The sequence below is a fragment of the Apis laboriosa genome, unplaced genomic scaffold (genome assembly GCF_014066325.1).
Source record: "Apis laboriosa isolate Shangri-la unplaced genomic scaffold, ASM1406632v1 scaffold12_cov154, whole genome shotgun sequence".
Lineage (NCBI taxonomy): Eukaryota > Metazoa > Arthropoda > Insecta > Hymenoptera > Apidae > Apis > Apis laboriosa.
The window spans coordinates 5,274,078-5,301,861 of record NW_025221207.1 but is presented as its reverse complement, the minus strand read 5'-3'; the positions used below and the strand labels follow the sequence as shown (position 1 = coordinate 5,301,861).

General features: G+C 27.6%; 2 protein-coding genes across 5 annotated transcripts in view; both read left to right on the top strand.

The window, feature by feature from the left end:
- Positions 1–118: 118 nt before the first annotated feature.
- On the top strand, positions 119–4,280 carry LOC122720535 (BUD13 homolog). 3 transcript variants are annotated; one of them, XR_006347773.1, is made up of 8 exons: positions 119–510; positions 845–1,927; positions 2,161–2,326; positions 2,447–2,601; positions 2,680–2,864; positions 2,942–3,117; positions 3,715–4,065; positions 4,156–4,280. XR_006347773.1 is itself a non-coding variant. In XM_043947306.1 (7 exons), the coding sequence occupies exons 1-6, from the start codon at positions 398–400 to the stop codon at positions 3,112–3,114; spliced, it is 1,875 nt and encodes a 624-aa protein (XP_043803241.1). In that variant the 5' UTR covers positions 119–397; the 3' UTR covers positions 3,115–3,117; positions 3,715–4,160. The 3 variants fall into 3 exon arrangements, 2 of the variants coding, with proteins under 2 accessions (XP_043803241.1, XP_043803240.1); XM_043947306.1 differs by having other exon boundaries at positions 3,715–4,160; XM_043947305.1 differs by lacking the exons at positions 3,715–4,065; positions 4,156–4,280 and having other exon boundaries at positions 2,942–3,218.
- A 38-nt stretch (positions 4,281–4,318) lies between these two features.
- The window catches only part of LOC122720536 (neuromodulin), a 95,896-nt gene continuing 72,430 nt past the window's right edge, over positions 4,319–27,784 (top strand). Inside the window, exon 1 of one of the 2 annotated variants that reach the window (XM_043947310.1) lies at positions 4,319–4,884. In XM_043947310.1, coding sequence (XP_043803245.1) covers positions 4,812–4,884 — 73 coding nt within the window. In that variant the 5' untranslated portion in view covers positions 4,319–4,811. The remainder of the gene's footprint in view (positions 4,885–27,784) is intronic. The other variant, XM_043947307.1, reaches the window with a different exon arrangement.

Genomic DNA, 27,784 nt, shown 5'->3' with positions numbered 1-27,784 from the left:
TATTCTATTGTATCCTATCTAAAAAAAAATTACTTATAGCTCAAGTTTACATTTATTGTAGAAATTATATTTCATCATTAATTAATGTTAAATTAATAATAAATATAAAATATATTGTATTATAAAAATAAAAATTTAAAAAAAGACATCAATTTTAAAATATTTTACTGTTTTTTTTTGGCAAATTTATGTAGTGCATTGGTTACTGCGCAATCGCTCAGTCGTCATTTTGTTAGTTCACCATTAGTTTCATAGTTGTAATTGATCTATTCTCAATATTTGTTACATTTTTTTAATATTTTTACATTGTTCTTAATATTCTCACGTAATTAATATTAAAGATTATAGTGAAATTATAATATCTAACAGCAATCGTGCTAATATATATGCTATAGTAATGGAGAAGAAAATTATTGACCAAAAAGAATATTTGAAAAAGTATTTGTCTTCAGGAGATTGCGATGATAAGAAAAAAAAGAAAAAGAAAAAGATGAAATTGGGAGCAAAAACGTAAGTTTTAAATTGTAAATATTATAATTTATGTTGACAGTTTCAACAGTAAATCCTTGTGTTTTAGGTTATAGTAGTTGTTTTACACATTTTCCTGGATATTTAAATTGAAACATTTTGAATATTTATATAATATTTAAAAAATTTTTTATATGATAAATAGTAAAAAGAAAATGTATTTTATTCATTACCATTTCCTTAATATATTATTATATTAATATGGAAGATATATTTAATGCAAAAAGGAATTTCAATTTTGGTTTTCAAATCAATATAAAGTATTTTTAAAAATTATATTTATTTCTTTGCACAAATTTTGAGATGTGTTTTGCAGAGTAAAAATCATTGATGATGACATAGACTTGAAGAATATAAGACCAATTGAAGAAAATGAATTTGATATTTTCATCAATGCAGAAGATGCACCTCAAATAGCCGGTGTAGTGGATGAACATGGACCAGTTGATTTTAGTGATAAAAGAAGATGGAAAATTATAGCTAATGATGAAAGTGGTGATTTAACAATCACTAGTGTGGCAAAAGAAAATAAACAATCTAAACAAGTTAAGAAAATTTCTGATGATGATTTAAGTCCGTCAAAGATACAACAGAAATATTCAAATGATGATTTATCTCCTCCAAGAATATCTAAAGATGAGAGAAATAAGAAAGTACAAAAGGATGAAGATAGTGATCTAAGTCCACCTAGAATAAAATCTAGAAGTTATATTAATTCTAAATGTAAATCTCCACAAAGTAATAGTGATGATGATAGTAATCAAGAAACAGATGTTCCATCTCATAAAATTAAAAAAAAGACAAAAAGAAAAGAAAAAATATCAGATGATTCTGATCTTAGTCCACCTAGAAAAATTAAAAATTATAATTCAGATATAAATTCACCGAAAAAGAATAAAAAATATAAACTTGAGAAAAATATAATACATAAAAATGATTCAGAAATGAGTTCTTTTAGAAAAAGTAGAAGAGATTATAATTCAGATGTGAGTCCTAGAAAAAATAAGAATGATTCTGATTCAGATTCAGATATGAGTCTTCCTAGGAAGAATAGAAAAGATTCTGATTCAGATCTAAGTCCACCAAGAAAAAATAAAAAGCATAAGCATAGAACAAAAGATAATTCTGAATTTAATGCATTTAAAAGAAAATGTGAAAGCAATGAAATCATTTACATGAATGATAAAAATAAGAATAGAAATTATGAATCAAAATGGTATAGATACAGAGATGAAAAAACAGAAAGAAATAGAATGTATAAACATTCTTATAAAAATTTTAAATCAGATAAGAGATATTATGATTCAGATATGAGTCCATCTCAAAAAAAAAATAGAGACAGTATAAGTCCGAATAAATTTAGAAGTGATAGAAATTTTTATAAATCTAAATCAAATAGGTATGATTATGATTTAAAATATTATACAAAAAATGTTATTTTAATATTAATCTTAATTATCTAATATTTCTTAATTCAAATTCTCTTATTATTTTTTCTAAATATTATTTTTAATTTCATTTGTATTTTCTTTTTTTTTTACGATCTTCATTAATAATTAATGATCAAACATATTTTTTCCAATAAATGAAAATTTTGAAAAGATATAAGAATGATGAATATTTGTATTTTAGAATATTCAAAGAAAACAAATCAAAATATAAAAATATTGAAGAAGGAGATACTAATAAACAAATGAAGAAAACATTAGATGGAAAAAGAGCAGGACTACAAGATGCTAAAGCATTGCGAGAAGAAACAGAAGCATATAAAAAACGGGAAGCTGAACATTTTAGCAAAGTACTTAAACAAATTTTATATTGATTAATTCTTAATTATTATAATTCTATATACTATTCTATATACTATAACTTCTAATTCTATATACTATAAGAATTTACAAAATTATATTTTTTTCAGCTTAGTAAAGAAGTTACAGGAGTTGGTCAAGCAGTAGTTATACGCGACACTAAAACAGGTAAAAAACGAAACTTAGAAGCAGAAGCACAAGAAGAACGTGAAAGACAAAAACAGCAAGAGGAATTAGATGAAAAATATGCTAAATGGGGGAAAGGGTAAGTTATATAGAATTCACAAAATAAAATTTTTTTCTATTTTTTCAAAATTTGTAAGAAACGTTTATTTTATATCAGTTTAAAACAAGTTGAAGATCACGAAGAAAAATTGAAAGACGATCTTTACGAAATGAGTAAACCTTTAGCAAGATATGCAGATGATGCTGATTTGGATAAAATACTTAGAGAACAAGAAAGAGAAGGAGATCCTATGTTAGAATATATTAAACAGAAACAAATAAAAGAAGGAAAGAGAAGACCAGGTAAAATATTGTGAATTTCTTAAGCTTAATTCTAACAAATATTATGATTAAACTGATATATAATTATATAATTTTAGATCCACCAAAATATGAAGGATCATTCATGCCAAATCGTTTTGGTATTAAACCCGGTCATAGGTGGGATGGAGTTGATAGAAGTAATGGATATGAAAAACGATGGTTTGAAGCGCAAAATGCAAAAGTAGCTCGCCAAGAAGAAGCTTATAAATGGAGTACTTCTGACATGTGAAATGTACATGTTTCCATTTTATTTTTTAATTATCATATTATAAAATTAAAAATCGAAGAATATAAAACAAATTAAAAATATACAAATATAAATAAAGAAATAAAAATATAGAATATATGATTTTAACCTATTATTGCACATATTTTTTTTCTTTTTGAATAAAATTGTATGTTTTTTAAATTATTACTTTAAATATCCTCTGAGTTTCAAAAAATTTTGAAAAGATTAAAATTAAATTAAATCATTTATTAGCATAGTTATCGATATTTTTTGATATTTTAATATTTAAGGAAAATTCATTATTTTATCTATTTTTATTATCAAATTTTATTTTTATTATCAATTCTTTAGTAGAGTTAAAAAATAAAATAATTAAATTCATCTCATTCTTTTTTATTGTTTTATATATTTTAGTTCATATAGTTCACAATATTAGAATTAAACATATATCTTGTACATTTAAAAACAAAATATAATGTTTATTACATATTCAAAAATATTTTAAAAATTTTATTAATTGTTTCTTATTCCTAATATTTTTTGTATTTAAAAAATAGTATATACAAAGGAATATTAAAAATACCGAAAGCTATTTGTCAGTTTTCAGCACGAGTCACGCAATTATGAAACAACAAATGTGCAAGCCATGTCCGTGAAATATGAATCACCAACGGCGGTAAATCGTGAAGGATTATCAAAACTACAAAATCGATATTCGTTCCACAAAACAGGAAAATCACGAGAATTATTGGCGCCTGTCTGCCACCGGTCTTGTCGATTCAATGCAACAAAGTAACCAAGTGAAGTATTCATTTATGAAATCGATTGAACTTTGCAAAAATTCTTATTTTCTTCTTGGATATTACACAAGAATTGGGAGTGGCGCGAAGTTGACCGATGATGCATACAATGAAAGCGATACATTTTTTGTGGGAATTTAAAAAAAATTTTGTAAGAATTTAAAATCAAATTTTAATTAATTATTATTTATTTAAAATTAAATTTATGTAAAATCCGTAATAGATGTATATATTGTTATAGGTTTCGTACGCATACAATTATATATGTGTATATATACAAAACCGCGAAAGAATGTTTATATCGACTCGCGTAGTCACGACTCGCGACGCAAGGGCAGGGTCGTCGGCAGTGTCAGTAGTCAGTACGCCTCGTGACGCCGACGGGATATATTGTGTTCGTGATATAATCGTAGAATAGCGTTTAGTGTTCACCGGCAGTAGCTTTTGTACAGTGTTTTAATATATAGTATATATATATATACATATATATTTTTCTTAACCGGTTGTTAAATTCACGAACAGAAGGAATTGCGATCAAATTCATGATACGTCCAGTTTGACCAATCACAAAGAATCATTGTATTTTCGTTTCAACGAATCGTCCCGAATATACCGGTACTACGACGTGTCGTTAACCTCTAGCACACGAGAAGAAAAACGAAAATTTTGAAAACGCCAAAAATATTGTACTGTGATCTTTCCAATTCGTCCTTGTCGAGGTATTAATAATTCTTTTAGTGCACACAAGTAGTCTTCTTATAATCTGGGCCCTTATTTGACGACTCAATGTTAACGAAAAGAGTATTTAGCCGATCATAATTGCGTATTATACGATAAGTGTTGCAAGTAACGGCGTTTGTGATTGGAGGATAGAAATATAGGAACAGATAAGTGAAAATGGGCTGCAACACGAGCAAGGAGAGTGTCCAGCCGGTTGGAGATGAAGCAAAGGAAGATGGGAAAAACGGTGGTAAGTAATATACATTTATTTTTACATTTGCATGGAGTACATGATATGAGATAAATATTCATGTTAACCATAATTTATATGAAAAATATATAATTGAATAGAATATCGAATACATATTAATTTTTAATTCAACTAAAATACGTTATAGTATAGTATGTTTTATAGAAATATACGGTAATTTTAATACAGTTTGTGAAATATAATTTTGCGCATGAAAACATATGTTCTAAGTAAATTTTAATTTTACTGTGAAAAAAAACTGAGAGAATTTAAATAAATAGACATTTTTAATGATGAAAATTTATCGTAAAAATTTCTTAAAATGTTTTTAGGAATTAGATGATAGTAAAGTTATCTTTGGAGATTATTAATACTATATTATTGTCGGATTAATAGATTTTAAATGTGACTTGAGAAAAAATAATTTTTCATAGAAATTGAATGTATTCAAAAATATAACCGTATATTTCGATTAAGTATAAAAATATAAAAGTATATTCCGTTGTTTCCATTTAGTTTCACGATATGATATTGCCATGAAAAAAAACATAGATTCTGAAAATTGTTCATCTCAATCGTAGAATATCGAGAATATTTTCATTTAATAAAACTTAAGTAAAGACGAGCTTTCTGTTTTATTAGAAGTGTAGCAATTTTATTGTTTTTTTCTCCGAAAAAAGAATTATATATTTCTCTCGATATGCAGGAATCTTTTATCATTATTCAAAATTGTTTAATTCTTAATTAAACTCATGATTTTAAGTCCGGACTTTCGTCGCGCCATGAAAAAATAGAAATGCAAAAAATCTGACCAGTAACGAAATCATAATAAAATCGATCTGTGAGCGTGGAAATATTCGTATTCTAACAATAAAATTCTCTAGAATAAAACTCAAGCATTCGACCAATGCTGTAGATTCTAATTAACGAAGCTTGCAATTAAGAACTTTTTTTAATCCCACGGAAACGTATTTTAATGGTATTCTTAATTTTAATAATTGTTTTGAGGATTTATGTTATTGGTTGAATGTATCTTCTCAACTATGGAGATTACAACGAAAAATTTGAATAATAATTCAAAAAATATATTCTCCTTATTCGACTGGAATGATTGTCCAAATTTAATCTAAATTTTTTTAATTTCTATTCGAAATTTCAAAGAATATGTTTCCTAATTTTTTATTTATTTTATTATTTAAAATTTAAATTTTATTCTTATTTCAGACAAAGAGGAATTTTCAAAAGATTTTAAGATTTTTAATTGTTGTATTATTTTATGTTCTTTTTTTAATTGTTATAATATTTCGTGTTTTGCAACGTTGATATGAAATATTAACATTATTGATGTTGATATAATGACTCAGAAGAACTTTGTCTCGACAACGCAATGTTCGTTTAACCTTTTAATTGATTAATCAACTCGTATTTTACGATAAATAGTTGCATCTTAAACGTTGCACTTATATAAAAGACAATTCTTTGCTTGATTCATTGAGTAAGACTTATTATTGCCATTGAACATTTATTTATTAATTAAATATTCCAAATTATGAGGATTGAATATTTAAATTTACATTTAATTATTTATTTATTTATGCTTCTCAATAAGATTATATTCCTGTTAAAAAATTAAAATAGGATATTAAAATGTTTAAATAACTCAATTAAATTGATAAATTTGAAATATTTAAATACAATATTTACAAGCATAAATATATAAATAATTTGATTAAAATATATATTATAATTAGTATATATTTTTTGATTAAATAGAAATATAAATATGTAAATATAAATACGAAAAATTATATTATTATATTATAAATATGTATTAATTCATTTCATAAGTATACAGTTTTTTGTAAAAATCGTGTTTAACCTCGTTACAAATCGCTATATGAAACGAAGGCCAATAGATCTCTCGAATTACGAACCAAGAACGATTCGATCCTTCCATTTTTTCTCATTATTTTATCCATGCATCGCGTTAAGATTGGCTCACGTTTATTATGTACATTCCGTCACGCCATCGATATCGATAAAATCAAATTTCGAGGTTTAAGAGGTCTATTCTAGAGAAAGTTCGATGTTGCGTGCCACAAAGAAAAGAGATAGGCAGCAATAAGCCGAAAAGAGGATGTTCCTGGTTGAATGAAATGAAAATTCTCGGCACGACTAGTTCGTAACGATGCTCCTTACATTTCGTTTGGCTACTCGAGCACGAAATCTGTTCATACGTTTACAATATTTATGAGTGACACGATCGACGTCATTCTCGTTTTCTTTTTTCCTTTCTTTCTTCTATTTGTTTCTCATTCTCAACAAGAAAAAAATATCTTTATTATATTTCTTGATTTTTCGTTTTCTTTTCGTTCAGCGCTTTTCTCTTTTATCTATTTTTCAAAATTTTTGCCTTTCTTCTTCTGAAGATATCTTAGAAGAATTGTGAAAACATATTTGCGAAAAGTTTTTATCATTTCTGTGATGTTTTTGTTAGAAAAATTAAATTAATTCTAATTCTAGATCACTAAAATAGAATTTTCTAATTTTAAAAGTAAAAGGATACGTAGAATTTAGAACGATTTAAAATATATCTTGAAGAATACAAGAAATGTCAGATGTGAACATTTTAATTAAAGAGGGCATTAATAAAGAGGGCATTTCGTTGGACTTTTTATAATTTATATTTTATAATTTATATTTTACGGAATTATTTTTTTAACATAAAATATATCCAAAAATATTATGATTATAATAAGATATTAATGATAGTAATCTTTGTTAGGATTAATTTAATTCATTTTATTTTTAATAGCAAATTTTTTTACGCATATATTTTTCTTAAATTAAACTCACAGTCGTAAGATAGAATTTTATTTTTTCATTTCGAAATTTTAAAATTCATTTAAGCAGAACTTTTTCGAGAAAACGGCGCTCAGTTTCATGGCAACATATAGAAAAATATAAGCTATTAGATCAGTTTTGTTAGATCATTTATTGCGATAACGTGCACGCTTTAGTAATATCAAGTCAATCGACAGGAAGTGGTCGGATGATCAGGTTGTTTTGTGCATATGCTGTATTATGTTACTTATTTTCTATTTCTTCGTTATTTTTCTTTTCAACGAGATTCTTATTTCGCGTTTCGCATGGAAAATTATTATACATAATAACGTAACAATTGAACGTAACAATTGAAAAAAATTAAATGAAACATGAACTTTTTATGTAACCATCTTTATATTTTTTTAATTCATTATATTCATTATAATTACTATCGAGAAAATTACTTTTGAAATGTAATATTAGTATAATTATTATATTCGGATTTCGTATATTTATATTTTTTGATTCGTAGAATTTCGTGAAATTAAAGAAAATTTGAAAATTCTTTAGGAAATTAAATAAAAATATATCTAATTATTATCCTGTTTGGAATTTTGAATTATAAGGACTTTTCAACAAAAACTTATGTATGAGATTAGATGATGAAAAGTCATAGATATAATAATAATTTTTCATACTTGACGAATTTATTAATAGGAAATCAAGAAAATTATATTGAATATTAGCAGACTCTTTTGGCTAAATAATAAATTCCTTTTTCACATATAATTTAAAAATGCAATATTTATTTTTTTTTTTAAATATTTAAAATTTTTCAAGTTCATTATAAAAATATTTTTATAGACTATTATAATAGTTAATTAGTCGATTATCAAACATAGCCATTAGATCGTAAGATAATTCAATAATTTTCATTAATAGTATCGATCGTGAGTTATATATTAAGATAAAATTAATCAATTATTGACATTCATGTCACGTTAAACACATTTCCTTCTGATGTAATTTACAGATAACTGAACGTTGATAGAATTCCATTCAACTATAGGTAAACGAAACGAATATATACATACACCTATCTTAACAATTTAATCGATCAGGTTTCAGAAATCTGGTTACATTCCTGAACAAATTTTCCAAGTTTGCCGCGAATATCTACATACCTACTCAAGGTCTTTTAAATAAATAACAGGTCCCTTCGCGATTTGAAATATAGTAGCACGATCTATGAAAGTTCAGCCCTATCACGCGAATAAGTTCAGAGTTCAATGAATCGAAGAGAAACGCGAAATTAATGTTAAGTGAACGTTAGAATTTGAGAGAGAAATCCTCGAAAATATAATTTTGTATCTGGAAAATATAATTTTCTTGCAAGTGGATGCTGCATTGTGATCTTTCGAGTATCAATTTTATGGATGGATTATTTTCAACGTAACGTCTGGAAAAAATATTTTTATATTCTATCTTTGTATTCTTAGGATACGAGAATTAGATTTGAAAGTAAAGTATGAATCGCTCTCGAGAATGATTATTTTTTATTAGAATAGTTATCGCTCTGAACGCAGTGTGTCTACTAACATAGAAATAAGTCTTGAGAATAATTCAGAAAAGTTTTAATCTCAAGCGTATCCACACAAGCGTATCTTATTCGTTTCGAAAAAGGATGAAACAAGTTACCCTTTCATTCGATGAGGTTACGAGCAACAAATGCACGACGAAACAATTTCGTTTTCCTTCCGATATTTTCCTCCATCACCGGGCAAGAGTTAGGTTTTTCCACGTCTGGGAAAACCTAAGTGTGTGGAGTTCAGTGACTCGGTAGTAATGAGATTTTCTCAACAAACACGTTCGAGCGCTTCTCCATCAAGATTTTCTCTCCCAACGGGTGTTAGAAACGACTGATCCACTCGAACTGAGACTTAGACTCGATCAGTACGATGCAATCTTTGTCTAGACAATAAAAGTGATTAGTAGATGCCAGTAAAATATGTAAAATATCACGATATATGATCATATAAAAATAGGATTAGAAATAAAAAAAAAAATGAAAGTATTAGCAAATTAATTTTATAAATCAATAGGATCCAGAAGAAAATTCTATTATTTAAGAAGAATAGTTTTTTATATGAATTATAATATGAATTAAACTAATTCAAATTCTTCTTAATATTTCTTTATTTTTAAAATTTTTATCTTGCAACACTCTTCGTTAAAGTTTAAATTACTTAATCCTTTGCCTGGAGGCTGTTCGTAAACGAGCTGCTTTCTGTAGGTAATCTTACATGTAGGTAATACGACCATAATGATAGTGTCACATGTATAAATTATATAAACAGGGACTAGGTATTACGAACAAAAACTAGGATATATGAGAAGCTGGGAGAATTATAAGCTTTAATATAGATTCAGAATTTTACAAATATTTTTACTATTTTATTCAATAGCCTTATTAATCTAATTGAAAAGTTCTCTGAATGGTAATTAAAATAACGATCAAGGTATAAAAAAAAAAAAGAAAAATAGAAATTGTATTTCATTGCATATATAACGTTTTTATGAAACTAAACTAAAATTTTCATTTTAAACGAAATTTCACCCGCGCCGAGTTAATGCTGTACAATTTAAATAAGAGAAATATACCGAGACGACACTTTTATCCAATTCCTCGTGTGTTTGTTCTGGTTCGTTGGCTCCGGCCCGCCAAGTAGTAGAATCGTCGTTTCACGCTTCCCCATTTGGAAGCGGATCCTAAGCAAAGAATCGAGGAAACGCAAACAGCCGAGAAACGGTTATTTATTTTCTTACACGTGATCGGTTCTTATTGGGCGCGCGAACGAAGCGTTATTCCTCGAAAAACTCGATTTCGAACTTCCTTCGACGAAGTTTGTCCCGAAGGAGAAGAGTTGAAATATGGTAAAGGTAAATAATAAAGTGAATAACGTGCGTACGACATGATACCGTGGAACAATGTACAATTGTACCAGTTGGTCGGTTGGTCTTTCTCGTTGACTTTGAAGAAAATCCTGTAAAATCAAACAGAGCCTGTTCACGGTCTCTGCATTCTCTCTATGATATTCGATAAATTCAAAGGTTGTTCTGATAAACGCCACTGCACAGGCTCCCTTATCGAACAATAACAATGGTGCACTGGTGTGTGCAAAATTTATCTATTCCTGTATTAATTTTTAAATCCGTTCACCAAATTCGCTTGTTGATAGAATTGATAGAAACAGGAAGTTCTTTTTTTTTTTTTTTTTATTTCTTGTCATGTTGCGTTACGCGAAGGAATGTTTTTTGCGTGAAGAATAGACGAGGCGAATATTTGATGATGAAAAAAATTCTTTTGCTATTTTTCTTTTACTAGGGATTTTTACCTGTTGCATTATCGTCAATTAGCAGGAATGCATAGTTACCAACAGATATATTTGAATAATGATTTTTAGCGAAGAAAAATCGATTTTTTTTACTCGAAGAATAAATTGAACATGATTCCATAAACTAAAAAAATCTTCTTTAAGACAAATTTTTTAGTGAGTTAATTAAATATTTTATACGAATATTTGGTTGTTAGGTTTATAATATTTGCTTATAGGTTTATATATAAATATATAAAGTTTAATATTTTTATATTAGAAAATTAAATGTTTCGAGTTTTGACGCGAAAAAAATCGAAATTTTACGGATATAAAATACTTTGAAAATACAAAGTAATCGTTAAAATATAAGTTGTACCATCATTATCATGATTATCATCTCGAAAACTATTATTCTAGTAATAAATATGTATCTTGTTTAATGTTTTCCACGAAATAGTAATATGAATAGTAGAATAGTAATTATGAATTTTTTATGAATTCTTATCTTACTGAAACTGCATAATATAGCAATGAGGAGATATCAATAAATATATTGTCTGTTTTTAAAAGAATAATGAAATAAAGCAAAGGATATATATAAGAATAATATTACATTACATTACATAATATTACATATATGTCGATTTATAATAATGTAAATCAAAATTTGGTATTACTTGAATCAATTACATTTTTTATCTATTAAAAATATTATCATTCGTTCAGTTTCACAACTCAAAAAAATAGTGAATTATATTTCGTTTACGACTTTTCTTTAAGACATGTTTTTGTTATTTTATTATATCTTTTACCTTTCACCTTTTTACAAAAAATAACAGTAGTCTAACTTATACGACTACAATTCAACTCGTTAAATAAAAATAGTAACTAATTTCATTTTATTTCTTTAAATTTCGTGGCGATCTTCATATATATATGAAAATATAACAGATGGAAATATAACAGATGTTAGACGAAATGTAATTCCTCCATCAATCAATTATTCGTCTATTTGTCGAGAACAGAGTTTCTCTTCTACTTTCTTTTCTTTCGTTGCCAAAACTGACACGTATTCTCCAATAATGTATTTATTCCACTGAGTAATAGGCGACGTTTAAGTGGAAAAGTGCCAAATTATTCCGACCGGCCGTAGATTTTGTTGCAGCGTCACTTACTGAATCGATTATTCCACGCACAAAACAATTTTAGGTGTAAAGTGGCTCATTTTCGTCTGTGTACGCGAAAATCGTTTCTATATTATTATAGGAAATTATTTTTCTTTCTACTTTTTTGTTTTTGAAAAAGCATACGAATGAATTCATTTCTCGCGATCTTTAGTTATAAAAATTTTTCATTTTATTCTGTTCGAATTAAAGAAGATTATTAGGTCGATGTACATGGAATGTTGAAATGTTTTTTCAAATGAAATTTTAACTTTTCGAATAGCTTAATAATAGTACAGTTATTTGTGCATAATTTCGTTTCATTTCAAATTTACTCAGATTTGAGATATAATGATATATTTTACACAGGATTGTTATAGTGTTTTAGAATTAATTTAATTCGTATAATTACTGTCGATAAATATTGATCCATCAAATTTAAAAAACTTGGAAAAATAATCTCGTATGCATGCAACACTTATCGTTTTATATTTATCTAAAATTTATTTCGGTCGAAATTTCTTTTTGGAACGATTTTTTTTCCGAAAACGGATCATCTGTTCGCGTGTGCTATACACCGATTCGATGCGAGACTTTCTAAAATTACTACCTATAAAAATTCATGATCGATAGTATAATCACAGCCATGTAAATTACGTTCGCATAATAAATTCCAATTAGGCGCATGCGGTCACCGAGCATGCGTTCTTTTGACTGAATCAATTGAATGAATCAGCGCAGAAAATAGTTTAAAAACTATACACGTGGTACGAGATTACATTGGTATCAACGTTCACGATTACAAGTAAGCAGGAAAAAGCTTTCAGTGTAGGCTGTGTATAATTCACGAAATGAAGGAAACAATCCCATTAAGCTTCTCTAGTCTGCGGCCAGGATTTGGAGAGCTTCAAGTGCACTTCAGACTGAAATGTCTAAATCACCAGTTTTAAGATACATCTTATTTTCCAACTATATATATTTGCACGGAACAAACAGTAAATATATTTAAAATTATTAAATCACACGAGAGAGTGATTTATTTTATTATTTGGTGATATTAATTTAAGAAGAAATTTATTGAAAAAATGATTATTTTATTTTCAAGAAAATTTATTGGTTGTTGGTGCTATTATTATTTAAATTTTTCTTACAATATTCAGGCAGACATAATTAAAAAATAAATTCTTTTCTATAAAGAGAATCATTGGATAAATAAAAATTATTAACACATTCGATAATTTTATCTAAATTTTAATTAGAATAAGGATAAAAATTTTATTTTAGACATAAGAAATAATACCAATAATGTTTTTATCGGCAATTATTGATATACATATAATCATTTGTCTCAATCATCGCGAAGAATCGCCAAGTTTCGTTATCGATCAATTCTTTGTACATTAACCACGCTTTCTCGTGTTAGTTGCCACATATGCTCGCGATTTAAACAAATAAGTTTCGCATTACAAAGTTCCTCGAAATCAATCGATCGCGATACACCTACCAGCTGAGTTAAACTCAAGGCCGCGTTGATTCGAGTCCCAACACGAGTGGAGCATCGATTAACCGGTTCTCCATTCGATCGATCGCCGAGAGCTCGCATGGCCACGCAGATTCGACCTTTTCGGATAATTGCTTTAATCGACGTAACGACAGGCAATAGCATTCGATTCTCTCATTTCGAGTACGTAGCAACATAGACATAGAATCTAACAACATCCAATTTCGTGTCTTTTAATGCTTCGCCGTTCGTGCTCTATGCTTTTCAATTTCGATACTTGTAAATAGTCCTCGTCTATTTTGCACGGAAATTTCATATTTTAAATTACATTGAAGATTAGCAGAAAATCAAGTGAACTGTTCAAAAGATTATCCATGAAACAAAAGATAAAAAAGATTTATTATTGAAGACTTAACTTTTAATAGATTCCTCATACATGGTGTAATGTAAGTATAGAATAATTTAAATTTTCATTTATTTTTTCTGTCGCGGTAATAAATAAAAGCATTCAATATTTTATCGACGAAAACGATTGGATTATTGTATTAATTAGAAATAATAATTCGCATTATCAGCCATATTGTCATCGTTAATTAAAAATGCCCACGTACTTAGGGACATTAATATGAGTCATTTGCATTTATGAATCATCCTGTAGAATTATTGTTAGAAACTTACTAGATGGTTTTAGCGTTAAGCAGACGTATTCGTGAGCGATTCATACGGGGCCACGTACATCCATTTCGCTTATAGTTTGCGTGCAAAGCTTGACCTCCTTCACGACATCCCCAAGATACGCTGTTATGTTTATGAATCCGACGAAATAACGTTGTTTAAATTACTTTTTATGCGAAGGGGAATGGTAACGCCATCTCTAACGAGCTAAAAAAAAAGAAACAACTCTCACAACCCTGTTTCGGATTATTTGTTATAATTACAATGCGCGAATATTTTCGATATTGGCGAATAATTTTAGGATTTTATGGATATGGCTTGAAGCACTTAAAATTTTGTAGTACAATACGATGACACTCCGTGAACTCTGGATTTATCTTAGGGAAGTAAAATTAATAGCGTTTTGAAATATATTTATCTGTTAAGATAAAAGGATAGATAAATCCGTTAGCTACGAAAGGCGAATGGATCGAAATATTTGCACAAGAGGATACATATGTTCTCTGTACGTGTACAATCATCCATATTATTCTATCTACATGGTAGATTGTTATTAGCGATACTGTCGAGAAATTGAAAGTAACGTAGAATAGATATGTATTTTAAAATATGAAATATAACAAAATTATGCATTTTTTTTTATATAATTCATTCATTTGTATGATATATCATAAAAATTATTTAGTTTATCGTGAAACACATGTTTAGATTAGTAAACTCATTAAATTTAATTTATTAGGTTTTAAATTTTGTGATTTTTATAGTTTCTTTAGATTTAATAAATAGAATTTGATTCGGAAAACATTTATTATCCGCTATATTTATTTTTATTATCGATAATACATTAAAATAGATTGAATACATTGGCGTATAATTTTTCTTTTATCCTTATTAACTAATAGCATTTTAAATTTCTTCTTTTTGAACCCTTCAACCTTTGGAAGAAGGTCAGAGGTTGAAGTTTAAATCTCAGGCATTTCCATAATAGCCAACTCTATAAAATCTAGAATCCCTAGGATCACTTTTATCCCTCTGTATGTTTGCCAAATTGATATCCTGCGTAATAAAATTTCTCGGCAGATTCGCGTCGTTAAAGGTGGAAGACCTCGAGCACGTTTCATCGCGAATTTCGTGGTTCGTTGACAATCACGATAAAATTCGATCGTGGAACAAATTCACGAAACACGCGTCCATTTTGAAACCGTTTCGAATTTATATCTGAAATGAATAGTGAGTGAATATATCAAACGATACTAAAAATTATGGGATCTCAAACGTTTGATTAGCTTGTGATTCTCGAAAAAAATTTGCGAGATTCAATCTTTTTATCAGAATAATGCATACGAAATTTTATTTTCTCAAATAAGGGACGATATATTTTTATTCTATGTGTTTTTTTTTTTTTTCAATAATCGATTTGTTTCATTATCCAAAATTTAATACGAAATATCGATTCTAGAAATTAACAAATTTTTGAATGCAAGACACTGTATCGATTATAGATAGAGCCGATTCAAATTAATTTAACGAAGAATTATTTTAATGAAGACAAAATGTGCCGGGACACGAAATAAATTAACTCTGTATTTCATTATATTCTAATTTGTCGCCATTATGAATGAGGTTGTGCATGCTTAAATGAAATACGTGGGAAGTATCGTTTAAGGTTAGTATTTCTCGTCATGACATATTTAGCGGAGATATTTTCATTTGCACGTTCGAAACAAGCCATCCGTTAATTGCAATGCAAATTAACACAGATAGGTGAAATGATTTCGAAATTAGATTTTGACTAATTCAAATTCTCAAAATCTCGAAAATAGATTTATCGTCGAGTGAGCAGTCTCGGATATGTTAATGTATTTAAACAATGAGAAAAAATTTGTATTTCATGTACTACATGTTACTCTTTTATTTTTTTCACGATGCGATAAATATAAAAAGAGGATGCGAAAGAATACGTATGCCAAAATTCCTCTTGCCTCGCGTAAAGTTTATGATCATGTTAAAAGACGTTGCTTCCTACGTCGAATGGGTTCCATTGGAAAATAGGTCAGAACTATTGTAGCAGGGAAGTCAAAGAGAAAATAAGGAATTGCATCTCATATTCCTTTCATTCTGGAAATACGCGATTCTCTCAAATTCTAAATATACTCGTATATGGATCAATTTTGAAAAATATCATTATCTTTTAATAAATGTATCAAAGATTAAAACAAATTATTGAAAAGGTTAAAATTGAATCAAACGTGATGTCGTAATGAAAATGTTTTTACATTAATTTCATCAAATCAAGTGATACGATCACTTTCTTAATAGCCATTCTTAAAATTCTTCTCTTAAATTTTCGATTCAAAAATATCACTCATCGCGTGTATTTCATGTATCGAGAGAATTCAGGAAACCAATAACGGACTAGTTTTTCTATTTTTTTTCTAGTAATACTCGCGAAGAATTTTCGAGATTCGTCGTAAAGGAACACGTTTATTGGCGCGAACGTCATCGCTGCGAAACCACTAACAATGCAACGTAATTTTCAGTTTAGTACGAGGAATTTTATAGCTCGATAATTTATTCCTTTACGTCATCCAACACGGCAGTTGTGTCTTGACAAAAGATAGAGGAAGTGAGGCATGGTTACGAAGAAAAGTGGGACTGGTACGCCACTTTTAGCAAACGTTTGATAGCTTAGTAGTGTTAATCGGAAAAAAAAATATTCTAGTTAAATATTTTCAATTTGTGATTGAATGTTAAAATATAAAGATAAATAAGTATATTTTTCCATAGAGGGATATTAGAATGTGTTAGATGTAAAAAAAATTTAAGTAGCAATAAAATAAGGATTTTTGTTATTAAATATTTTTTTTTATATATATAATTTTTTTTAATAACTTTGACAAGCTTTTACATTGTATTTAGAAATATTATCTTTGGTATATTATCTATATTTTTTATATTCAATCACATTTTGTACTTATGGATGGTAATATATCTGAAGTACGCGAACACAATGAGGTGTTATTATGTGATTGTAACTGTACTACGTATATATATATAATGGAATGGGATGATTGGCAAAATTAATAGCAGAGCAGCAGCGGAAATGGATAAAGTTTAGATCGATTTTTATTTTCCTCCTCTTCATCTTCTTCTTTAAAACTTAATCTTTCGAAATACGTAATCGAGAAGAAAAAAGTTATTTTATAGGTTTTATACATTTTCATTTAAAAATAAAAATTTTCTCATTGAAAAATGAAATTTAACGACATCGTTGGCAATTACGTCTCTTAAAAAGTATGGTAAATCAGTACATGTCCTCGTTCCGTTTTTATTTTGTAATTATAATTTTTTGACGTAAGTAGATTGAAATTTTTGTAGGCAAAAACGTTATTAAAAATCTCGTATTCATTTCAGCAGATAAATTTTATTATTATACGTGTATTTATTGTATATTTACAAGAGTATTTTTCGAAGCTAACAGACGGATTTTCGAGGTCTATGACCGTAGATCGATCGTTTGTTGCTTTTCTGTTAACCATTTGGTTCGTGTCGTGTTGATCCATGCAACGATTCGCTTAATTTCCTGTCTGCTTTTATATTGATTTAAAAATTTTACGATCCACTGCGCTGGTAAAATGTGGTGAAACACGAAACATGTAGAAATAAAACAAAAGGTAATGGTGATCATCTTTCCGAGATAAATAAAGTTTTTGGTGAACTTTATTTGAGATTTTATCCTTGAAGACTTGATTAGATTCACGAATCCATCGTTATTATCTTGTAGTTTCAAATAATGCATCTGTCTTAAGATCGAAATAATTTAAGAGTTTCAAAGTTTTTATTCTTATTCTGGAACTTAATTAGTGAGATTGATTACCATTAAAAAATCTTGAAATAGAAGAATTTTATTAAAATATTTTAATAAAAAATATAATAAATTACCGGGAAATAATAAAAATAATATATTTTAAACTAATCAAACAATGCATCAGCATGAAAGATATTTCATTCGGTGCTAAAACAGCGTCAAAACATAATATTTTGACTTTCTGAGTGGGCGATTCTTGGATGGACGGCGGAAACCTTGATACGCATCACGTATCAGGCTAATTCCTAATATTTCCACTGAATTTCGAGCCACTGATTTCCAATTTCGATTAAGATAATCGATGATCGCGTGACTTGTGATGATGAGCCGAAAATTTATATTATACGACAATAGAACTTACTTTGCTTTACTATGGAAATTTCATATTAATTTTGAAAGAAAAATATACAGGGTGTTAATATATTCTTTAGATCTTTGAAGATTCGATTCAAGAAACAAAAATTGTTATAGAAAAATGTCGGTTGATGTTTATTTATTAATTTACGAGTAATTTGCATTAGATAAAAGGAAGAAATAAGGAGGAAGAAATAAAAAGAAACGAAATAGAACGTCAAAAATAGAATTGAAAGATGTTCCACGTATATATTAATATCTTGTTATATTTAATTCATTTCATGGTATCTTAAAGGTAATAAATAATCGATGACATTATTGCGTGGATCTGAGATATTGCATGCCAAAATTTATATCAGTATTTTTCGTGAAATTCATGCTTGTTATCTAGAAGTAGATTAACTCAGAAAATAATGTGCTAGATCGAAAGATATTAAGATTAAAGTAAGAACGTCTGTTTGTTGATAGACAGATTATTTTTTAGTTTTTATTGATTAAAATTTTTTAACACTCCTTTAGGAAAATAAAAAGTTAATATATATTATATAAGATAATATATTACTTATAGTTAAATTAAGTTTATCATCAAACTAAAATGTTTAAACTATCGTATACAAGTCTCGTAATTCAATTTATAAAGCCGAGTAAAATTCATTTTGAAATATATAACATTTAATGAAATTTATGAGAGAAGCAGGAATCAACGATTCATAAATTATTAAAAGAACGGAGTTGAAGTAAAACAGCAACAAGCAGATTATTTAAGACAGTATAGACGAGAGCGTCTGTCGAGATTGTAAGAACAAGTAATCTTTATTGCTAAGAGAAATAAAACAATGATGGCATGCAACGAAAAGAATTATTATTAAAACTTAAAACGAAGCTGAGAGAACTGGAAATTTATGCATGTGCAAAATTATGAATGGATGGACACAGTAAAATAATCGTTGAGAATTATTCTTACTAATGTATTGAACAAATGAAATTTTGTGTTTAAAAAAAAAACAGGGAATTGTTGTTATCAAAATTCTAATTCAATGAAAGATTCTAAAGAAACAAAATATTTTTTACTCTAATATGTATTAGATATTATACACAATATAAATCTTATTACATCTTTGTAGAGTAAATAAGTAAAATTCAATTGTTCAAAATTTATAAATCAAAAATATACAATTTAACCATCATATATATATAAAAATAAAATGGTAATACAAGCCAAATTTACAAGAAAAATTAATTCCAGTTTCAAGTAAAAATATTCAATATTTTGGCAGAAAAATAGCAGCAAATATTCGACTCTTCAAATGTTCAACTCAGGTATGGAGTTGATCAATCACACTTCTATATACAACTCGATTAGAAGTTTGCCAACAAAATTTTTCGATCAACCCAATGCAATTTTCCAAATGCATAAACTTGGACGGATCATTGCAATACTGTAGCTTCTATCTCCTATAATCGTTATATGCGCGTATCGATATGACAGCGTGGTAATTTCACTGTCACCATTTGATCGATGACAATGTTCCGTTTGGTCGAGAGAGCCGGGGTGTCACGAAACGAGACGCCACGAGGATCGTTAAAAGAGGGAAGAATGGGGAGGGAACACGCGCAAACAAATACGATCAAATCTCTTTTCCTTTCTCTTGGCCGAAGTCGGCCAGCATCGATTTCATTCCGGGACAATTACCATCGGTAATAACTCGAAATATGGGACGGCAGCCTTGTGGGGTTTGCTCATGGGTGCCTGACTGTCTCGCGTGGTCTCAGTCGACAGCCACACCCGTCTTTAACCGTTCGAAGTGGACGAAACCTAATTTCGACGAATGGAATTTAATAATTTAAAGATGTCGATCTGGATTAAAACCGCCTCGATGGCTCCTCCTTTTGCCGCTTATTATAGCGAATTTAAAAATATGAAATTGATTTCATTTGGTTGTCGAATGTAAAAAATCTACTCTAATATTAATTTACATGGTAGATCGATATTAAAAAGATTGATATAAAATATCCAAATACGAAGTATATGTTCAATGATGAAAATATAAAATTTGTAAGTCATTATTGGATAATTTATATCGAATATTCAAAAGAATATTACGTGGAATATGTACAGTTGTATTTTAATTATTCCAATAATGTATAATTGTCTTATTTTCTATTATTTTTGATATTTTCCAGGAATTGATTACAATTCCTGGAAAGATTTTATTCATTATGTGCTTTTGTTAATGCGGTTATTAATTAATATTATTCGCATTGAATATTGCGTATAATATTAATATTTTGATGACAAAGATAAATATACAGTTACATTATGTCAACCACTTGAAGTTGCAATATGATCAATTTAGATGGACGTGATGAATTTGTGGGCGGAATGTGGGTTAATATTATCGATATTTTATTAAGTGGGCTGAGATTAGTTACAGTTGTCGAAATATCTTGTACGTATAAAATTTTTATAATTTTATTGAATTCTAAAATGACATAAAAATTTATTTTTACAGAAATATTTTTACCTATAATTATTCGCTTAATATAATATTTCAAGAGAATTTTATCGTGAATTAATCTTTAGAGGTAAAAATATGATGAAAAATTATTTTATGATCGTGCAGGAAATACAAACAGAGCTTTTAACAGCGCGACTTAATTACATTTACGTCGACACTTCACGCGTTAATTTATCATTAAATACTTAGTTATCAAGGGGCACGTTTAAAAATTATAATCATATTAAAAACAAATTAAAATTTTATATCCTTTATTTTCTACTTTTTAAGTATTATATTACGATACATTTGTTCGTGTTTCATTGATACATTTATGTTGTTAGAATGTTTCTCGCGGCAGAACTTGATAAAAAATACGAACGAAATTGTAATATCTTTAATAATCATCCAAGCAAGGTGTAAGTAAGCCACTTTGAAGCTCAACGTTCTCTTTCTCGACTCTTTGTGATCTGTTTATTGATTTGCTAGGATCAGCAGCCGGGAATAACGTTTCTTTTCTTGCACAGGGAGGGAATGAACGTTCTCTAACCTTTGATACCTCAAGTTTAGCAAAGAAGTCGTTAGCCATCCACTTGACACGTCGACTCGTCAATCTTAAACGTTGAATACTTTGTTACAGTAGGCGAAGTCATGATTATCTGTCACTTCAAAGAGAAATTCATCCGCGATTCAGAGAACAGAGTTCATTGGAATTCGATATTTAATTCATGGATAGTTTAACGGAGCTTGGTGGATGAATTAAGATATTTATTCAGTGGAAGAGAATCTTTGATTCATTGAGGTTGGTTTGTAATTTTAGAAAATTTAAAGTTTATGGAAAATTGTTGAAAATAATTTCTCCTGAAAACTTTAAAGTGGTAATCGGAAAACCGATCAACTTCAATTTTTATTGTTAGTTAAATAGAAAAGGTATTTTCTAAATCGATAAAAATATTAATATGACAATAATTATAATTAAACTTGGATAGAAAAGTAATCAAAGAATTGTTACTTTTAATATAAATTTATCGAATTTCTTTTTGAGTTTGGAAAAGTCAATATCGATATTGAATGGGGGATTCTCAAGAGAATGGTTTCTTTATATATTTTTTCAACATGTATCACAGAGAACTCTATGTTCGCAAACAAATTTGTTCTAATTTCGAGGCGTATAAATTATTCATTTGTGTGTCGATTAACTCATTTGCATTTATTTTCGCGATAGTTTTAATTAAATACAATGTACAATTTTTAAAAATTTATACATAAACGTGCGAATGGAAATAAGAAAAAAATATTGCTTTATAATTATTTGTTTCAAATTGAAAAAGAGAATCGAAAGTTGCAAATGTTGGAAAAATATAAAATGTACAAGTTTATAGAATAATTAAAAAAAATTAATTTTAAATTTATTAAAAATGTACATTTTAAAAAACAATGAAATAATTTCATAAAATATAATAATATAAATTCTTAATAATTAAGATGTAATTATAATTACGAATCGTATAAATATAAAATGGCGTATAAAATTATGCCAACAATTCATTATAATCAAATTATATTATAATTTTACCTAAAAATAAAGTGTAATTATGCGAAATAATTCAATCGATTCCAATAATATTTTTTTTTTTTTTATCAAAATACTGCGATGTGAATTAAAATTTAGAATATCAATAAATTGATATTAAACATTGTCGATAATACATACACACATTTGCAATTGGTTTATTGCTCTTGACAAATTGTACATTATTCATAAACACGATTAATCGCGATAATTAGTTTGTAAATAGCGAGTTACGTAATATGAAGTCACGGTTGTGATACAGTTAATTGCAAAAATCATCAAGGGATTCCACTTGTTCATAAGTATTATCTCTTCCTCTCAATTGAAGAATAATTTATCGTCGTCGTACAACGATTGTTTCGTCTACGTACGATTTATACTTATCACGTTAATCGAGAATAAAAATGGCAGGAAAAAAACTGCAAAATGAATATCACGGGCCAAGGATGTGAAGTTATAAATAGAATCACAGATTGATATCTTAAGACCTTCATATGTATGTTTTATTGTATTAGATTAGAAATTAATTTACGTTCGTTTTAATTTATGATTATCCCATTTAATAATATATATATCAGGAGTATGTTACAATCTATCACGATTTGTTACAATCTTTAGATTGCAAAATCACTTATGATATCAATTCTAATATTTATCATCGTTTCGTTAACTATAACGGAAGTAAAAATTTCCTGGAAATGTTACGTTTCCTGAAAACATGTTGCATCATCGTTCAGAGTCATATTTCAAAATTAAATTTATCTGTAAAAAAAATACAGAATACGATATACATAAGTCTCCAAAATTTACGTAAGCGTCCCTTGACACACTTATTTCTCTTTCACCCACTGTTCTTTCCTAAATTTGATAGAATACAAATGCAATTCCAGAGCATTTGAGTTATAAACGTGATTAAAATAGAATTTTATTAATCCATCGAATTTGGGTTTCAAATTTCAAATGTTTATCCTGGAAAAACTTTAAGCTCCATTGTATTTCTTCGATGAAACGATCGTTCACAATCGAACTCACGACTTTTTGCTTCTTCCTACATTCCGCGCAGATTTATTTTTGCGTTCGTCTGTCCGGTCGATCTATTTATTCGCGCATCGCATCAACGTCGTAATTAGATTTACCAATCTCTTCGTCGCTTTGAGATTCTTCTCCGCACGATTGAACGATCAATTATTTCGGAGATGGACACGTTGTTTTGTTGACTTTAGAAGTTAAAGCGATACGATACATTAAGCTGCAAATAGATGGAAGAGAGATTGAAAATATATCTGGGAAATAATCCATGAATTGAGAGGACAAATTATCGAAAAGAAACTGTCTGTGTTAAGAAATAAATTAAAATGTGACCAATAATCGTCAATTTTAATCGTAATAATTATTGAATCACAATAATTTGATTAATATCATTTTCAACAGTGAACTTTATTAAAAATTCGACAATTTAGAAATTGTTAGCGAATATTAAAATTATCGTATCACTTGTTTGGATATATTTCTTATCTTCTCGATATTCCTGATCTTGCCCCATAGATCAATTTCTCACTCATATCTACTGACCTCTTTCCTCGAATGCACTCTTTCATCAATCTCCCGCAGACGTTTATGCATGTTAATGAATAGTTAAACAGAATTTCCATGGAATAAACATTGTTGGACTCTTTGGACCGATGAGTAAGAACATTTGAGCCTTGTATTTTTAAATACGATGTCTATTAATTTGAATCGTTCGAAAAATAGAAAAATCTCGTATTAATGAACGATAAAATAGGTTAGAATAAAATTTTATCGCTTTTTTTTTCGAATGAAATTTCTCTCTTCGGTGGATGGTAAACGAGCTTTGTAGTAATTAGAGAGAAAGATTATTTTCCTTCTGTTAATAACTGCGCGCCTCTTCTTCATAATGACAATATAAAGCTTAATATCTACATCTAATTGTTTTCATCAAACGGTACATAACATACCAAGTTCCTTTTCACGATATGATGTAACACGTTTTCTTCGAGAGCAGTTCTTTTCCACTCCTGTTTTCCTGGAAAATTAAAATTTTTTGTCGCTTTTCTTTTCTTCTTCTGAAGTATTTGTTTATTGCCCGGATATTTTTATACAATTACCAGGAACAAGCAACTAGAAGAAAATTATTATCTCTCTATCGTCAAGATTTTCGAGATTTATAACGAGTCAGAGTAAAAAGAAAATAAGCGTTTCGTGGACGATAAATTATAATGATTATATTATACGTAATAATTTCAAGATATAAAGATGTTTAATTATCTTCGAATTTATCTTGAATCTCTCTCTTAAAATATTATAAATGACAATTAATTATACATCAGGAGTTAGAAGATATTACTTAATAACAAATTAATAAATAAATTTATACGTCCTCTCCATTTAATGCGTTTTAATTTACTTGATTATTCGATGAGATGAGAAAAAAGTAGATATAAAATATACAATTTATTATTCGATTAAAGTGTAATTAATTAATTTACCTTGAAATTAAATTGATACTTGGTCGAATAAGAAGTAGAATTCTTATTCAATCGATTTAATTTCCTTTTAACAATTTTTTCGATTAAAAATAATACATATAAATTATTCTATGAGATTAATTTAATTAAGGGATTCTGAGATGAAATATCAATTATCAAAAATTATGTTTTTTTTTTATCAATTTCCTTTGTGATTCTATAATAATTGAATAGCAATAATGATTTAATGATTTCATAATAATTAAAAGCAACTTCCTTTCAATTATTCGTCTTCTTGTTGATAATCAAGAAATCAATCAATTGGATCACATGTTCGTGTCATTTCATATCTCGAATTTAAAAATAAAATATATCTATCGACCCATCAATTGACGTTGAAAAGTAAATGACAAACGATTAAAAATATTGATTGATTTTTTTTTCTTTTATAATATTTATTGATTTTTTTTTTCTCATGATTACGTAATACGTATTTTACTCGAATGATGATATTTCAATTCTGATATCTCGTATTTAGATTATTTTATAATCTTAAAATTTCCAATAATTCAATTTAATATATTTTTTTAATAATAGTATTATATTATATTGTATTATATTGATAGTAATAATCTTCTAAATTATCGTTAAAAAAATTTTTCGATGACACTAATAACTTTGAGTATTTAATAAATATTTTTTCATTCAAAAGTTTCGTGTAAAAGTTTTATCATAGATTTCTAACAGTTATTAACACTTTAAAATTTCTAAAAGTTTTTTTTTTATAAAAAGATTATAATGATTATATCATTTGCTTATATCATTTGCGGTATAAATATCGCGGATTTTGTAGCATGAATATTAAAATATTCGGATTATTTTTAGACAGACTGAAAAAATACTTTCGAAGCAAAGTGGATCGTTTCTTGCATGCGTAACGAATATGGAGAGAAAAGTTGCACGTTCTTTTGGCCTTGCCAAACCATCAAATTCCCTCAGCATTTAAATGAAAATAACTGCATGAAAATTAGTTTTTTTCCTCCATCATTTACATATTCATAAACAAGTCCATTCGGCACAATTGATCTTCATATTTGTTCATTTGAAGCATCTATCAATCAATAATTGCATTTTTCTTTTTTTTAATTCGAAGCGATCAAATGTTTTTCAAATGAATTTCTTTGATTTCATTATTTCTTCGTGGATTAATTTAGATTCGAAAATTATTTTATTATTATTTTTCATTCGGTAAATTTCATATGCTTTAATTTATACATAATATATAGCTATTATAAATATTTTTCAAATGATAAATTTTCATTGATTAATTCAGTATGGGTGACTAATTTCACGTTCTACTAAGTTGACGTAATCATTAAGTGATATTTCCACGAATGACTGAATCATGTTTGATAATATATGCATAGAATATAACGTGAAATAATGCGATGACACGATGATTATCTAGTAATTTTGGAACGGTGATAGAATAAATTAGGTTAGGAAAATAGATTGGATATTTAGTTTAGTATGCTTAGATAAATTTATAGTATAAATTTTTTTTTTTAAATATAGAAATAATTATATATTTTGTTAATTAGTCTAATATTATAAATTATCGAACAACTATTTTTAATTTAATTAAATCAATAATATTTTTTAAGGAAATTATATTATTGTAAAAATATTCATGGAACAAGAAAAGAGAAAGAAAGAGAAAAAAAAATTATTTAAATTCAATACGAATTTACTTAGAATCAATTATTTTCAATAATTTTTAATTTGATTATTAAACAGATAAATAAATTTTATATATACATATATATATATATATATATATATATATATATCAATGAAATCAAGCTTGTATCACAATCGATATTATACTCCAATAATAAACTTTTGCCAGGTTTTCTTGTTGGTGCAAGCAAAGTTTCCCCGGAATTATATACAACTACTGATAAGTAGTAGAAACCATGCATAGTCAGACTTCGTGATATTCGTGTCTAACTTTCTCGAATACAACAGTTTGCAACAGTTCCATTACAATTGTTGGATATCAGTAAAGCAAAATACTTTTGCAGACAGGAAGAAAATAAGAAAAATAGTTGAATAAACGGGGGTAATTAAAGAAATTTCATTTCGCGAGAGGAATGTGAAGGTTAAGTTTCGTCTCGGAAGCACAGAAAGTTAGATATTATTTAGCGTTCATTAAAAGCTTGGCATAATTTATCTTATTTGAGTTATTAAGAATTTTAACGAAGAAAGCATTTCATGGTTTGTTCATTTGTAATATTATTTTTCAGTTACTGGAAAAATAATTTTACACACAATTTTTTAATAATTACAAAGATAAGAATTTTAATATTTTAACGCTTATTACTTTTAACATTTCTCTTATTCATGGATATATATGTATTACATCCAGTGAAAAAAATTCAAATGAACAAATCAGCCGCTAAAACTATTCTTTTTATACATTTATTAAAGAAAAAAATCCACAATCCTCGATGTCATCAACCAATTTATAAACACCGATTAAAAAAATAAATAAAAAAAGCGCGTTCTCTAGAAACAAC

What these genes read in the sequence shown, in the direction of transcription:
- LOC122720535 (XM_043947306.1), top strand. Translation starts at nt 398, where the DNA reads ATGGAGAAGAAAATTATTGACCAAAAAGAATATTTGAAAAAGTATTTG. An exon ending in TATAAATCTAAATCAAATAG is followed by an intron (nt 1,928 to 2,160) that starts GTATGATTATGA and finishes TTTGTATTTTAG; the next exon opens with AATATTCAAAGAAAACAAAT. An exon ending in AGAAGGAAAGAGAAGACCAG is followed by an intron (nt 2,865 to 2,941) that starts GTAAAATATTGT and finishes ATATAATTTTAG; the next exon opens with ATCCACCAAAATATGAAGGA.